Raw genomic sequence first — 14,245 nt, 5'->3', positions numbered from 1 at the left:
GGGCAGGTGACTGCCCAGCACATCCAGCAATCCGGACTGCATGCCTCTCCCCTGGTTACAATTCCCAGCTATTCTCCTCCATATCTTTATATAATTATACATCCTTACATGCCCCCAATTCTGTCTTTTTATCACAGTAGTTTCCCATTGTAGGTATATTTCATGTTCTCTCTCCATTTTTCCATATAGTGGAGTTTTTTTCTGCTTTTTATTTCCCTCCCTTCAATGTCTTGCCCCCTTCTTCTTTGAGTTCTTCTTTAGCTATCTGCTTCTCTGGATTTAGAATTCTAATTAGGCTTTATATTAATGATTTATGCATATTTTTTATAATTTCATTTAGTTCTTCAAATTCCCAGTTTTCCATGATGTCCAGTTCCAAAGTTACAGTTACAGTTAGGTATACAGTATATGCCGCCCGGAGTCCTTCGGGATTGGGCGGCATATAAATTTTGTAAATAAATAAAAATAAATAAATTATGCAGTTCTTATTTCAGAGTTCTGTTCCACCTTAAGTTTATCTGCTTTAGTTGCTGTGAGGAAATATGATGGGGCCCATCTTGGACTTTTGTTCTTCCTTAATGTCCAGTTCCAAAATTGCAGTTAGTTACACAAATCTTATTTCGATATTCTGGTCCACCTTAAATTCAAACCGGAAGAGAAGCTGGGGCCATCTTTATTTATTTATTTATCTATTTATTTGTCTTGTATGCCGCCCACTCCCGGAGGACTCCGGGCGGGTCATAAAAGACAAGGGAAAGGGGGAAACGAGACAAAGACAACATATTAAAAACAAAACCAACATTCACAATTTCTGTGGAGGTAGATGCTTCTCAGCCCCCCCCCCCCCCCCCCAGCCTGCTGGAACAGCCAGGACTTGGTGGCTTTGCAGAAGGCCGGGAGGGTAGTGAGGGTCCGGATCTCAACAGGGAGATCATTCCAGAGGCCCGGAGCTGCACCAGAGAAGGCTCTCCCCCGGGGAGTCGCCAGCCAGCATTGGCTGGCAGATGGAATCCGGAGGAGACCTAACCTGTGCGATCTAATTGGTCTGAGGGAGGTAATCGGCAGGAGGCGGTCTCTCAGGTACCCAGGTCCGATGAGATGTAGGGCTTTATAGGTAGCGACCAGCACCTTGAAGCGGATTCGGAGACTAATAGGTAGCCAGTGCAGTTCGCGGCGTATAGGTGTAACATGGGCGTACCTTGGTGCACCCAGTATCGCTCGCGCGGCTGCATTCTGGACTAATTGGAGTCTTTGAACACTCTTCAAGGGCAGCCCCATGTAGAGCGCATTACAATAATCCAGTCTTGAGGTCACAAGGGGTGAGTGACTGTCTGAAGGGCCTTAATCTTAATCTTTTGCCAAGCGAAAAAAAATGAATAAGAAAAAAAATCCTTCGTATTTCCCAGTTTTTGATTCCGTTATTATACTGTTATTATTCTTTCCCTTATCGGGTCCGGTTGGTTGTAGCTGCCCACAATATATCACTTGGAACAAACTTGCGATTAGCCAGATTCAGGGATTCCTCTTTGCCTCCTACTTTGAAAAAGTCCTGATCTGACCATCAATATTATTTATGTTCTCAAGATTTCTTTGCCTTCTCCAGATTTGATTTATGGCTGTGGGATAGAAAAATTATCTTACCGGTCTTTCATCTCTTCCGAACCCTCCTGTTCCTTTTGCTTTGACAAGAAGTTCAGCATCTTGTCAGCCATATTTATAGGCTGTCACCCCGACTCCGGTTCAAAAGACAAATCTCCGACCTGTGAGGGATCTGTTGCTTCCGGCTGGGTCTGATGAGATGTTGTCCTCTTCGCCCCCCCTCCAAGGGGGGTTCTGGTCCAAATGGACCTCAAAGTTGGTTTGTCAGATGGGGTTCATGTGAAGCTCTTGAGAGCCCACAACCCCCACGTCCGTCCAGCTGAAGAACTTCCTGTCGACTCTCCTGCCTTGCCGACCTTGAATGAACAAGCTTATTTACATATTTATTTTACCTCCACTTCTACCCCATCAGAACTGTTAGCTTCTTATATAGAGTATAAAAACCAAATATAACATCCTCAGTATAATCAACTGTAAAAATAGTAAAGCAACAGGACGGACCAGGCAACCTTTATATTAATCTGTTCTTCCTTAAAGTCCAGTTCCAACATTGCTCTTAGTTATACCAATCTTTTTCGAGATTCTGGTCCACCTTAAATTTAGTTAATTCACCTACTGTGAAAATGGAAGAGAAGCTGGAGCCATCTTGATCTTTTGCAGACAAAAAAGAAAAAAAAAGACTTTGTATTTCCCCAGTTCTTGATTTTGTTATTATTTTTTCCTTGGAAACTTTCTGCTTCTCGTTGGTTATAATTGCTCAAAATATATTAATTGGATACCAAAGAAAAACAATTTGTTTTCATGGATTTTCACGGGTACAGGTATGCAGGTTTTGGTGTATTCGGGTCTTTAGCCTTGTAAGATTGAGAATATCTTGACATTTCGACGAGGTCCCACTCATCATCCTTAGGCTGATGCCTTCGGCTTTGTGCTTGTGTGAGCAAAGCGTGATCGGAGCTGCCGTCTTTCTATAAATATTGGTGTGTGTGTGTGGAGTGCTGGCTTTGTTGCTGTAAACGGATTGGTTGGCTGTGTTATAACATCTTGATTAGTTGATGGAGTTGATGTTTGCAGATTAGTACGTTGTTTCGTAACATCCTGTGTGGCTGATGTACTGGCTGTGTGCCTATTGTTCTTTTGTGTTGTAATGACCTGGGTAATGGATGTGTGATGACATCCTGAGTTCTATTGTAGTGATATCCTGAGTCCTGTGCTGCAACCTCCTGGGGGGGGGGGGTTGGCTGCATTGTAACATCCTGAGCCTTTGTGTTGTAACCTCCTGAGTTCTGTGATGTATCGTCCTGAGCAGATGGCTGAGGGCTTTGGTTTGGCTCCGAGTTTGCGGTCTGGCCATGTGTTCATGGTGTGTTTGCTTTGTGGGGGGGGGGAGGTCAGAGGGGGGGTGCAGCAGTTGGTGATGCCGCCGTGGTTTGGCTTCTGGATGCTGGTTGCATTTGGTCTATGGGATGGGTTTGGGTTTGAGTCTGGTGAGGGTGATTGGTGGTTGTGTCCGGTGTTGTTCTGGGTCCGGTGTCGGTTTTCGTGGCTGGGACTCATTTGTTGACGAGGGCTGGTTTCCAGATGTCTGGTAGGTGGGAGGTATCGTTACGTTTATTCATGTTGTGTGGGTGTTTCTCTATTTTGATGGCTTCCATAATTATTCTCTTGTGGAAGTGTTCAGTTTTGCAGATTAATTTGGTTCTTTCAAAATCAATTTCACGTCCTGTTGCTTTAAGGTGCTGGAAGAGGGAGGAAATTTTTTCTTCTTTTCTGACCGAGTTCTTGTGTTGCATTGCGATGCGCGCATTTATTCTCCTATTACTTTGTCCAATGTCAGACAGAATAAATGCGTGCATCGCAGAACTCCTATGAAGGAATTCTTTGCAAAGGTTAGGGTAAACTGAATAGGGCTCTTGCATCTTAACTTTTTAAAACTGATATTGATAATGATATGCTGGTTTTTTTAAATATTTAAGGAAATATTGGCATAAATTGATTTGTACTGAAAGATGTCAATTTCCCCCCCAGAAAAGTCATGTGGTCCAGCTCCAGACATCCCCAATGCTTCACTGCGGCAAGAAAATAGAGAAGAATATGATTCTGGAACAATAATAAATTATACATGCAATCCTGGATTTGAGGCTAAAGAATCTGCTAAAAAAACATGCAGAAGGGGAGAATGGCTAGGAGCTTTCACTTGTAAAGGTACAATGATTTTATTTTTGAACTTCTCAAGGTAATTGCTTTCGAAACAACATTGTTTTTTTAAAAGTTTTTTATTTTCTTTTAATACAAACCTTGAAAAGCGACGCTTAAAGGAAAGAGGGCAAACTTTCTGTCTCACTCTTTCAATCTATGCAGACTCAAACGGGCATTTGTTGCTCCAGAGAGTGAATGATTCTGTGTGTTGTGTGGGCAAAGAAGACTAAATTAAATTAACCAATAGAAGCATTATTGGAACTGATCAACATGTGAACAATTTTGTGACTTTAGCTGGCCTAATGTTGACGATATATTTTGTCATCATTTATTTTTGACCTATGTTCTATCTCTCTAGAATCCTTCAGAAAATGGACGTTTTATACAGAGTATAAAAACCAAATATAACATCCTCAGTATAATCAACTGTAAAGATAGTAAAGCAACAGGACGGACCAGGCAATCTTTATATTAATCTGTTCTCTCTCATCCAGATCTGATGGTTTCCAAGCACCATCAAAGGATACTGAGACCATCTCCCTCAGAGCCCAGGGTAGAGGATCACAGTGGCATCCATGGCTTTGATGCTTCATGACAGGCCGATTGGAAAAGGCCAGAATAGTTCGTCATTCAGAGGTTCACTAGATAGCTTCTTTTCTACATGTAGTTCATGGAAGGATTCAGATTTCTTGCAGGATAATCCAGTTTTCCATACAACATTTCAGAATTGCTCTAATTCCCAGTACCAGCTATGTATCAACGTCGTATTCTTATTTACCTTTTACAAACAAAATTAGGGAAGAGATTGCATAGAGGTTCTCCCACCCTCCAAGTTAACAACCATCCTACAGAAGAAGTTTCAGAGAAAATTATTTACACAAGCACAACACTGCCATTAATCTGTCCAGATATCATGACAGCGTTGATTGAAAGCAACGGGGTTCATTTCCTCAAGATGAGCAGAAACTGTAGGAGGAAGAGCAGCTTCCTCTCTCTGTAGCCCCACACTCTCCCCACCTCAGAGGGAAGCAGCCCCCTTGTGTTCTCTGGGCTATACGGCGCTTGTTGAGGGCTCTGGTTTCAAAAGTGGGAGTATGTCTTCAGGCGTTTGCTTTAGGAAAAGTGCGTCTCATTTGAATGGGACCATTTTTTATTTCCATTTTAGATATAAGATGTTCTTCTCCCCCTGAAATTGAACATGCTCGGATTACGGGTGAAAGAAAGGCAAAGTATTTGACTGGGGAGAAGGTGAAGTATCAGTGCAACCCAGGCTATGTTCTTCTGGGAAATTCTTTCATTACATGTTCGAAGGAAGGTTGGAGAGAAATACCACGTTGTACAGGTATTATGTACAGATCTTCACTCCGTAGAACTGAAGTTAGAATTGGAAATGAATTTGCTTTTACTTCACCGGCTCTTTCGTATTATTTTGAAAAAGTTCTGTCAGGCTTTTCCAATATTTTATTGCTAGAATTGTAAAATTTAATGTCCCTGTGAAAGTAGAATATATTATCATTAACATTGCACCTCTTCTGCAAAATTTTGAATTTCTGCTCATTTAAATCTATTCAATTCATTTTATTGCTATTTTTTTAAAATCTTATTTGGAAGAATATGTGTCTTTTGGAGCACAAACATGAATTTCTATTGCGCACTTAGCCTCTCCTTCTCAATCCTATGATGTCATAGAACATAAAACTGGTTATCATTTTTAAAATATCGTATGTATTGCATATATTATTCATGTTAACCTCTTCATTTGTTTTCACAGCGATAGTCATCATTCTACCAAGATATGTAGATTGACCTATTTGCTTATTTTTCCCCCCATTTCTTAATCATTTGCATTTCCTTTTCCCTTTCAGATTTAACCATTTGAGGGTTTCCTACATTACTCCTCATTGCACCATTCACATGTCTAACTTTCCTTCAAATCATTTACATTCTCAGCCAACATTGGGACTTCACCCATAAATGAAATTATGTTCACATCCATGTCCCCAACCAACGCAGGCCTCCTTATAAGCGTTCGTTATACTTTGATAAAGGAATATATAATAATTATGCCACACTGGGCGTGTCTAACTTCTTGTTAACTGTCCCCTTGATAGTCATGCTGGCTTTGTATCTCTCTAATACCTTTATTATCATGTTCAGCAATTAATTTTCAACTCTACACAAAACATTCCATAATTTCAAGTCTGTTCCTTTTATCATAAACTCCCTAAATCAACAAGCATACAATAGAATTTATTTCTCACATCCAAACATTTCTTTATTTTAGGAAATTAAGAATGTCCTAATTATTGTTAGGGACAATAGCTCAAGGACAATAATATTAATAGTATATCCCCCCCAGCATAAAATCCTGCTGCAGTTCCCCAATTTTGCTCACGGTCACATTTTGTAAGTTTTGTAAGTTTTCTCTCCCATATACATTCACAGGAACAATGAATAAACTAACCTCCCTGTAGCTCTTCACTCACCCTTCCTATCTTTCCTTTTCCATGGGAGCAATAGCACCTTCTTCCAATTTAAGTTGAAATATCCATGTGTAATAAGCTGCACAAATTTTCCACGATGTCATAATTCACTTGTTTTCCTCCAGGGTACCAAGGCCTACTCATATACTGTAACCACTTACTATTGAAAGCACATTTTTCAATTTCTCCTAACGTAGCATAAAATTTGCCCACCCTTACCATTTTTCATCGTTTGCTGCATTTTTGTGACATACTAACATCAGTAGCATTCAGGTCCATACCTTTCAATTCCATCCCTCAACCTATCCCTAATTATTTGCATTATAATTTATATAACGGGAAGGATGACATGGGTGATTATCTTCAGGGCCATCCGGAGAGTTTTGTGAAATACCTGATGGGAAAAGTTGCTTTTATCTATTCTCAGCAGGAGACCAAACATAGATCAGGTCTATTAGAGATGCCCAGGGAGTGGGCTTACCCAGGTATCTGGGAACAGTTTGATTCTGTTAGATCTGAGGAAGGGGACAGGGTCCTCAAGGCTGTCAGTGCAAGTGCCTGCCTATTAAACCCCTCCTGGCTGGTGAAAACCTCCATGATGTTGACCTCCAGGTGGTGATCAATGCATCATTGCAGAAGGGGGCATCCCCGGGACCCTTTAAGTAGACATTAGTCTGTTCCCTCCTTAGATGCTGTGGGGGTTTGAATAGGGGACAACAGGCTTGAACCCTGGTAAGACTCTGTTGCTATGGCTGCTTGGAGCTTGGGATCTGGGAATTTAAAATCTTCAGTTCTGGATGAGGTTGCACTGCCCCAGACAGATCCTCTGTACAACTTGTGGGTTCTCGTAGACTCACAATGCCTGTTCAATGGTTCATGTGACATTGCTGTTATATAAGTTGCATCCGGATTCAATTTAACATGTTGGTTATCATTTTCAAAGCCCTTCATGGCACAGGGGACTATTTCACCCCAATGGGATTGGCGCCTCCACTCACTCTGGCAAAGGGAACATGCTGTAGACCTCCTCAGACAAGGAACTTTGCTAGCAGGATCTAGTAAATGAACTTTCTCTGCCTCCACAATCTGGAAAATCCTGCTGTGAGATATGCCCTCACCCTCTAAGCCTTCTGGATTTGCCTCAAAGCCTGGCTTAGCCAACTGGCTTGGGGCCATGATGGAGTTCTTTACCCTGGAAGTGACTGGTGGACTAAGATAGAAGATTCCACCCCTCTGATGCTTATGTACTGGTTCCTAGTTTTAGTCAATCTATTAATTTTAATGTCTATTATTTTGAAATGTTTTTTCTATTCTTGCCTTTATTGTGTTGCGAGCCATCCAATCAATTCAGTACTTACATGCACAACATCCACATACAATTACCCAATTTATTAGTGCAGAGTTTGAACAATTATTAATGGAAAATGGGTGATAAAAATAAGAACTCCTTGTGGGGAGATGCCGTTTATCCCAAAGCAATTGTTATTCATTTACATACAGATCTGACTTTAGGTATTAAGAAAGTAATGACACTAGGAGCCAAGGTGGCGCAGTGGTTAAATGCAGCACTGCAGGCTACTGCTAGATCAGCAGGTCAGCGGTTCAAATCTCACCGGCTCAGGGTTGACTCAGCCTTCCATCCTTCCGAGGTGGGTAAAATGAGGACCCAGATTGTTGGGGGCAATATGCTGACTCTCTGTAAACCGCTTAGAGAGGCCTGAAAGGCCTATGAAGCGGTATATAAGTCTACTGCTATTGCTATTGCTATTACTATATTATCTGAATTTGAAAGACAACACAAGGACAACACTAGTAATCATTTTCTGTCTATCAATTAATGATATTGTTGCTTTAAAAAAATAAGAAATAGTATAATTTTGAAATTAGTTCCTTATGAATGTGTTTAAAATGTGCATTTATGTGTCTCCACTGACATATTTGTCATCATGAGGAGTGTTGCTCAATAGATTCTGTATCTATTATAGTTACGGAAGGAAGATGTGGACGTCCACCTCCTGTGGAGAATGGAGATGTTGTGGACACACCCAAGTTAACCTATTTAAATACTGAAAGTGTAACTTATCAGTGCCAAAATTTCTACACAATGCAAGGTTCTCCAAGAGTGACTTGTCAAAATGGCCGTTGGTCACAAACCCCAACATGTAGAGGTATAAGTAATATCTATAATTCTTTATTGATTTATTCTTTATAGAGAAATATAGTATTTTGGAATGGAATAAATTTCATGACATGAGAGGTGTTATATCAGTATGTTAGTGCCAGGAGATATTTTACTGCCTTGTAATTGAATTAGAAGTGATAGTATTATGAACCAAGATAAAGTAACTTTTTCAGGGAGAAACTGCTTCAGAATGGAGAATTGTACAAGATCTTTTGCCATTTGTAAATGTTGCCCTCATTTTGTGAAACCTTCCTGGTGAAATTCTGCTGTCCAAAGCTATGTTTAATAAGAGACATCTTTTTAGTCAGTGGCATGATTGAAAAAAAAAAGATTTTAGTTGAGTTCAGTAGGTAGATTATCTTTTTCTTAGTATTTCACAGATGAGAACACAGGGCCCTCCATCATCACCATCATGCCATTGTCATCAATCAATCAATCAATCAATCAATCATTCCCTGAACAAAAATTACAGAAAGACATGTTTCCTAACAATCCACTAGGTTCTTTTTGAATAATAGTTGAATCACTAGGGAACTAAAATTATTAAATGTGGAAGAAGGGAAGGGGACTGAAATGTTTCTCTCCTTCCTTTTACACATGTAACATTGTCTTGCTTAAAAGAGGTTTAGTTCATGACTGATAATTAGTTCATAAGAGACAAAATAAAAAAGGGAGACATCATTTTAGCCTATTGCAACATAGAAATTTCAACCTAAACCTTAATCTCTTTATCAAAAAAATTCTTCAGTGTCAAACTTTCTATGTTTCATCTGATCTGTGTCCTTTTGCAGTTGCTTGTACAGCAAGTGAAGAAGATATGAGAGAACGTAATATAAAGCTGAGGTGGTCCAATAGGGATACACTATATACTACGGATGGAGATGTAGTGGAATTTGTATGTTTAAGAGGCTATAGACCACATCCATCTTCTGGACCATTCAGAATTCATTGTGTGGAAGGGAAATTTGACTATCCGTATTGCATTCGGTATGTATATTTTCAGAAAAATACTTTAATTCACTAAAGTTATCATTTATTTTCCTTGTCTATATCTGTATACTATATACCTATATCTATATCCATTAGAAAAATCACTTGAAGTACTTAAAAGACCTAGGTCTGGCAGCTAAATGTGTGGATGTAATGGTTTCTAAGGTAACTTTGTCTTCTGCATTTCTTCTAAATCAGGACATTTCTTAACAGACTTGAACACTGAACATTAATAGACAGACTTATGGACTTTGTTTCATAGAACAAAATGAAATTCAATGGTGAAAAAACTAAGGTTCCTCATTTAGGCAAGAGAAACAAAATGTGCAGTGATACTTTAGGTGGTACCTGGCTCAATAGTAGTAACTTGGGGTCTTAGAGTCCTCGTGGAGAATTACTTAAGGATGAGCCAGCAGTGGGCTGCAGCTGCCAGAAAAGTCAATTCAGTTCTAGGCTGCATAAACAGAGGGAGAGAATCAAGATCATGTCAAGTGTTAATACCACTTTACAATCCAGTTTTGGTTGTCATGATGTAAAAAAGATGTGGAGACTCTAGAAAGAGTGCAGAGAAGAGCAATAAAGATGATTTGGGGACTGGAGGCTAAAATATATAAAGAAGGGGGGATGGAAGGGATATGTCTGGTTTAATGAAAAGAAGGACTAGTGGTGACATAATAGCAGAGTATCTCAGTGGTTGCCACATAGAAGAGGGAGTCAAGTTATTCTCCAAAGCACCTGAAGGCGGGAGAAGAAACAATGGATGGAAACTAATCAAGGAGGGAAGAAACTTATATCTAAGGAGAAATTCCGTGACAGTTAGAACAATTAATCAGTGGAACAACTTGCCTCTAGAAGTTGTGAATGCTTCAACACTGGAAGTTTTTAAGAAGAGTTTGGATAACCATTTTTTCTGAAATGGTATAAGGTTTTCTGCCTGAGCAAAGGGTTGGTCTAGGAGACCACCAAGGTCCCTTCCAACTCTGTTATTTTATTAAGATTCCTGTGATATAAATACAATTATTTCCATTTAGAGTATGGGGGGGGACTATGGGAATGGGGGTAATAATTAAAAACAATGAGGAATGGGACCGAAATGCTGAATCTGCCAGCATTTCATATCTTCTGGTCTATTGATCAATCCTGACAGATTCCAAGATGAAGACCAGGAGATTTCTTCTTTTTTTAAAAAAAATGTTGTAAAGTTTTTTACTTTTTCATTTTCAAAACAAATAACCACATCAGTGGTGGGTTTCAAATTTTTTTAGAAACTATTATGTGAGGGTGGCCTATTTTGTGGGCGTGGCTTGGCGGTCATCTGACTGGGCGGGTATGGCCAACCTGACATCACTCATGCACACTCTGTCACATGACCACCACCCCCAAGCCATGTGGCAAACATTTTTGGGACTCCTATGAAGTGGGGGGGGGGGAAGAGAGGGGAAAAACTCCCAAAAATAGACAACTCGATGATTAAAGGCAGAAATTAGGGAGATCGGAGGAGGCAGGACGGAGGGGAATCCAGGAGAAAACTCCTGAGATTGCCGCTGCTGTCTGGTGATTTGTGCAGCTGGACCTCTCCATGCCTCTCCCTTCACCACCTCCACTCCCAGGTATGGGACTTGACACCAAATTGCTCGTGTGTTGTGTGCTTGTGTCCTGCAGTCATGCATAGTGCCTCCACCCCACGCTAGGTTCCTCCTTTTGCATTCTGTTCTTGTGCCTTTGGGTCAGTGGTGGGTTTCAAAAATTTTGGGAACCTCTTCTGTAGGTGTGGCCTGCTTTCTGGGTCCACTGGTGGAACCTCTTCTAACCTGTTCGGTAGATTTGACCAACCGGTTCTACCGAATAGGTGCAAACTGGTGGGAACCCACCTCTGCTTCGGGTGGAGGGAAGCGGGCACTGCATGGCATCCTGGCTCTGCGCTCTGCTCCACCTAAAGGCATGAAAACGGACCAATTTTGGGGGGCTGCTTTTAGCAGCCTCTCTCCTATAGAGTTGCTGGGTCTTGGTGCTCATTTTCCCACTTGGAAGCCAGGCCGTGCCTTCCCGTGCACTGCTTTTCCTTCCCCATCCGGGAAGATGAGGAATGCGAGGGGGACCCCTCCCCCTGTGGATGGTTCTGGACCAGCGGAGCCTCGTCCTTCTTTTTAACTAGGTAGCTGTCAGAGAGAAGAGGACAGCGGGTGTCCTAGGGCTTGTGCAGAGCCGAATCCTCGCCTCCTGTTCTTCGGCTGCTGCACAAGCCACGTGGCGTCCGCTGCCCTCTTTTCCCTTGACAGCCGCCTGGTTAAAAAGAAGTTTGAGGCTTCGATGCTCCGTAGGCCATCAGGGAAGACGAGGAACGCGAGGGGGACTCCTCCCCCCCCCCGTGGATGGTTCCAGACCAGCGGAGCCTCTTCATTCTTTTAAACCAGGCGGCTGTCAAGGGAAAAGTGGGGAGTGCACGCCACGTGGGCTAGTGCAGCAGCCGAAGAGGAGGAGGCGAGGATTCAGCTCTTGCACAAGCCCACAGGGACGCACTGACCTCTTCTCTCTGACAGAACCTGGTTTCCTGAATCCGACGTGGTGGCGGGACTGTTGCCTTCCCTGGCAGCTGCTTCTTGCCATCGCCGCCACGCTGGAAAGAAGCTGGTCTTTGGAAAGAACCTCCCCCTCCAGAGAGCCCCTGCTGGGAGACAAAAGGGGGCGGGCTGGTTTGAACGTGGAGGAGTGGGAGGTTTGCGGCCAGCACCTCCTTCGCGAATTCGGGCAGGCAGAGAAAGAAAGGAGGCTTGTGATAAAGCACCTCTGCCTCCAAGGGCGAAGGGGAGCACCTTCGCCCTCGACTATCGCATGCCCCCTTTCTCCACCAGCCTGAACTAGCAAAGAAGGTGGGCCACTAAACTGCCCGCTCGCCCGCATTCAAGCCAGCCCGCCTCCTCTCTTTTGGCATAGGCTCTCTGGAGGGGGACCGGAGGTCTCTCCCAAGAACTGCTTCCCTTATCTCGCGGCGCAGTTCCGGGACACGTTTGGGCAACAGAGGGGAGCTTTCTCGCAGGCCCTTGTAGAAAGAAAGAAGGCATGCGAGAAAGCCCCCCCTCCCACTGCCTGAACGTTTGAATGAAGGAGGCTGCAATCTCCTCTGCCCTCGGCTATGCCATCTCCTTTCGTTCTCTGCTGCCCGAATGAGTAAATGAGACAGACAGAGAGTGAAAGGAGATCGTGTTGGGCGCGGGGAGAAAGCCAAGCGTTCCAACCGGTTCTAAACGGCACGATAGATTTATGGAACCTCTTCAACCGAACCGGTTAGAACCGGCAGGAATCCATCCCTGAACCACATGTATACTATTACATAACCAACATCGTATTATATTGTTAAATGTTTAAATCAATTCATCTTACCATCAACTCCCAAAAATGAATATTAGCTTTTCTGCTCTCCATACACTGTATTTGTACCCTATCCATCACTTTTTTCTCCCTCCCTCGCTCCTTCTCCCTACCTCCTTTCTTCCCTCTGTCGTTCTTCTTTCTCTACTTCCCCTTCCTCTCTCCTTCTCGTCTCTCCCCTTTCCACTCATTCTTTCCCTCCTCCTCTTCCCCCCTGCCCTCTCTCCTATCCCTCTCTTCTTCCCTTACCTCTCTCCTCTACTTCACACTACTCTTCATCTCATTTACTTGGTGTATTTCAGCCTCTGAGCAAACTCCATTTTATGTTGATGGTATTTATAATTCCATTTCAATATACACATTTAATTTTAACATATATCTTCCTAAGACCAGGATATTTCTCTGTGCTGGAGCTGAAATGAGTAGAAACTCTACTTTAAAACCAGTGGGCTATTTTCACTGATTTCATCGGCCTCAGTCAACAGATTTAGTTGCATCAAAATGAATGGTTCCAAATGAACACCCACACATTTTACTTTATTTCATTTGCATTGATATTGAAATATTCTCCTATCCTTTGAACTTCCACATGCAGTTTACTCACTCATGTGTTTATATGCATATTTATAAATATCTATCAGAAGCTGCAAGGCCAGAACAAAAAATAAAATTAACTAAATTAGTAACTGCTGATAATAGCAATAGCAAAAGCTCTTAGACTTATAGACCACTTCATAGTGTTTTACAGTCTGCTAAGCGGTTTACAGAGTCAGAATGTTACCCCCAACAATCTACCGTGTTTTCCCGAAAAAAAGACAGGGTCTTATTTTCTTTTCACGCACAAAATATGGCTTGGGCCTTATTATGAGGGGAGGGGTTATTGTTTTGCGGTTGCCGGAACAGCCGCTCACGCAACCCCCCCCCTCTCTAGCCATGCAGGGCACCATTCACTGGCATTTCGAAGGCGCCAAGCTGCAGGAGCCGGGCGGCGGCGAACAGGTGCTAACACGGCTTGACAATACCCCTAGGTCAGTGAATGGCTCTGTGCCCGGCTGGAAAGGGGGTTTTCCCGGTGGCTTCTCGTGAGCATGGTCACTTCATGGCTGTTGTGTTGCACTGCTGCAATTTTCCCATGAGGCTGTGCATGGTTCTTTGGGAGGCCGCTCACAAGAGAGCAGCTGCCTGGCAACCCCCCCCTCTTCAGCTGGGCACAGCACTGCTCACCAACTTAGCGGTATCCCGAAGGCGCCAAGCAACGAGATCACTTTTCCCTCCCCCCCCAGTTCCCACTTCTTGGCACCTTCGGGACACCACTAGGTTGGTGAGCGGCGCTCTGCCTGGCCGGAGGTGGAGGGTTGCCCAGGGGGCTTATTTGTGGGGGAGGGCTTATATTTTTGCCCACCAGAAAAAATGTGGCATGGCC

The 14,245-nt window shown here is 42.8% G+C and overlaps 1 protein-coding gene across 1 annotated transcript in view; it reads left to right on the top strand.

Moving 5' to 3' along the window:
• Positions 1-14,245, top strand: part of LOC116508886 (complement factor H-like) — a 35,663-nt gene that overhangs the window by 19,649 nt on the left and 1,769 nt on the right. Inside the window, exons 8-11 of the mRNA XM_032217686.1 lie at positions 3,628-3,804; positions 4,964-5,140; positions 8,267-8,449; positions 9,255-9,450. Coding sequence (XP_032073577.1) covers positions 3,628-3,804; positions 4,964-5,140; positions 8,267-8,449; positions 9,255-9,450 — 733 coding nt within the window. The remainder of the gene's footprint in view (positions 1-3,627; positions 3,805-4,963; positions 5,141-8,266; positions 8,450-9,254; positions 9,451-14,245) is intronic.

Source organism: Thamnophis elegans, chromosome 5 (assembly GCF_009769535.1).
Source record: "Thamnophis elegans isolate rThaEle1 chromosome 5, rThaEle1.pri, whole genome shotgun sequence".
Lineage (NCBI taxonomy): Eukaryota > Metazoa > Chordata > Lepidosauria > Squamata > Colubridae > Thamnophis > Thamnophis elegans.
The sequence above is the reverse complement of the archived record's forward strand: the minus strand, read 5'-3'. Positions and strand labels throughout refer to the sequence as shown.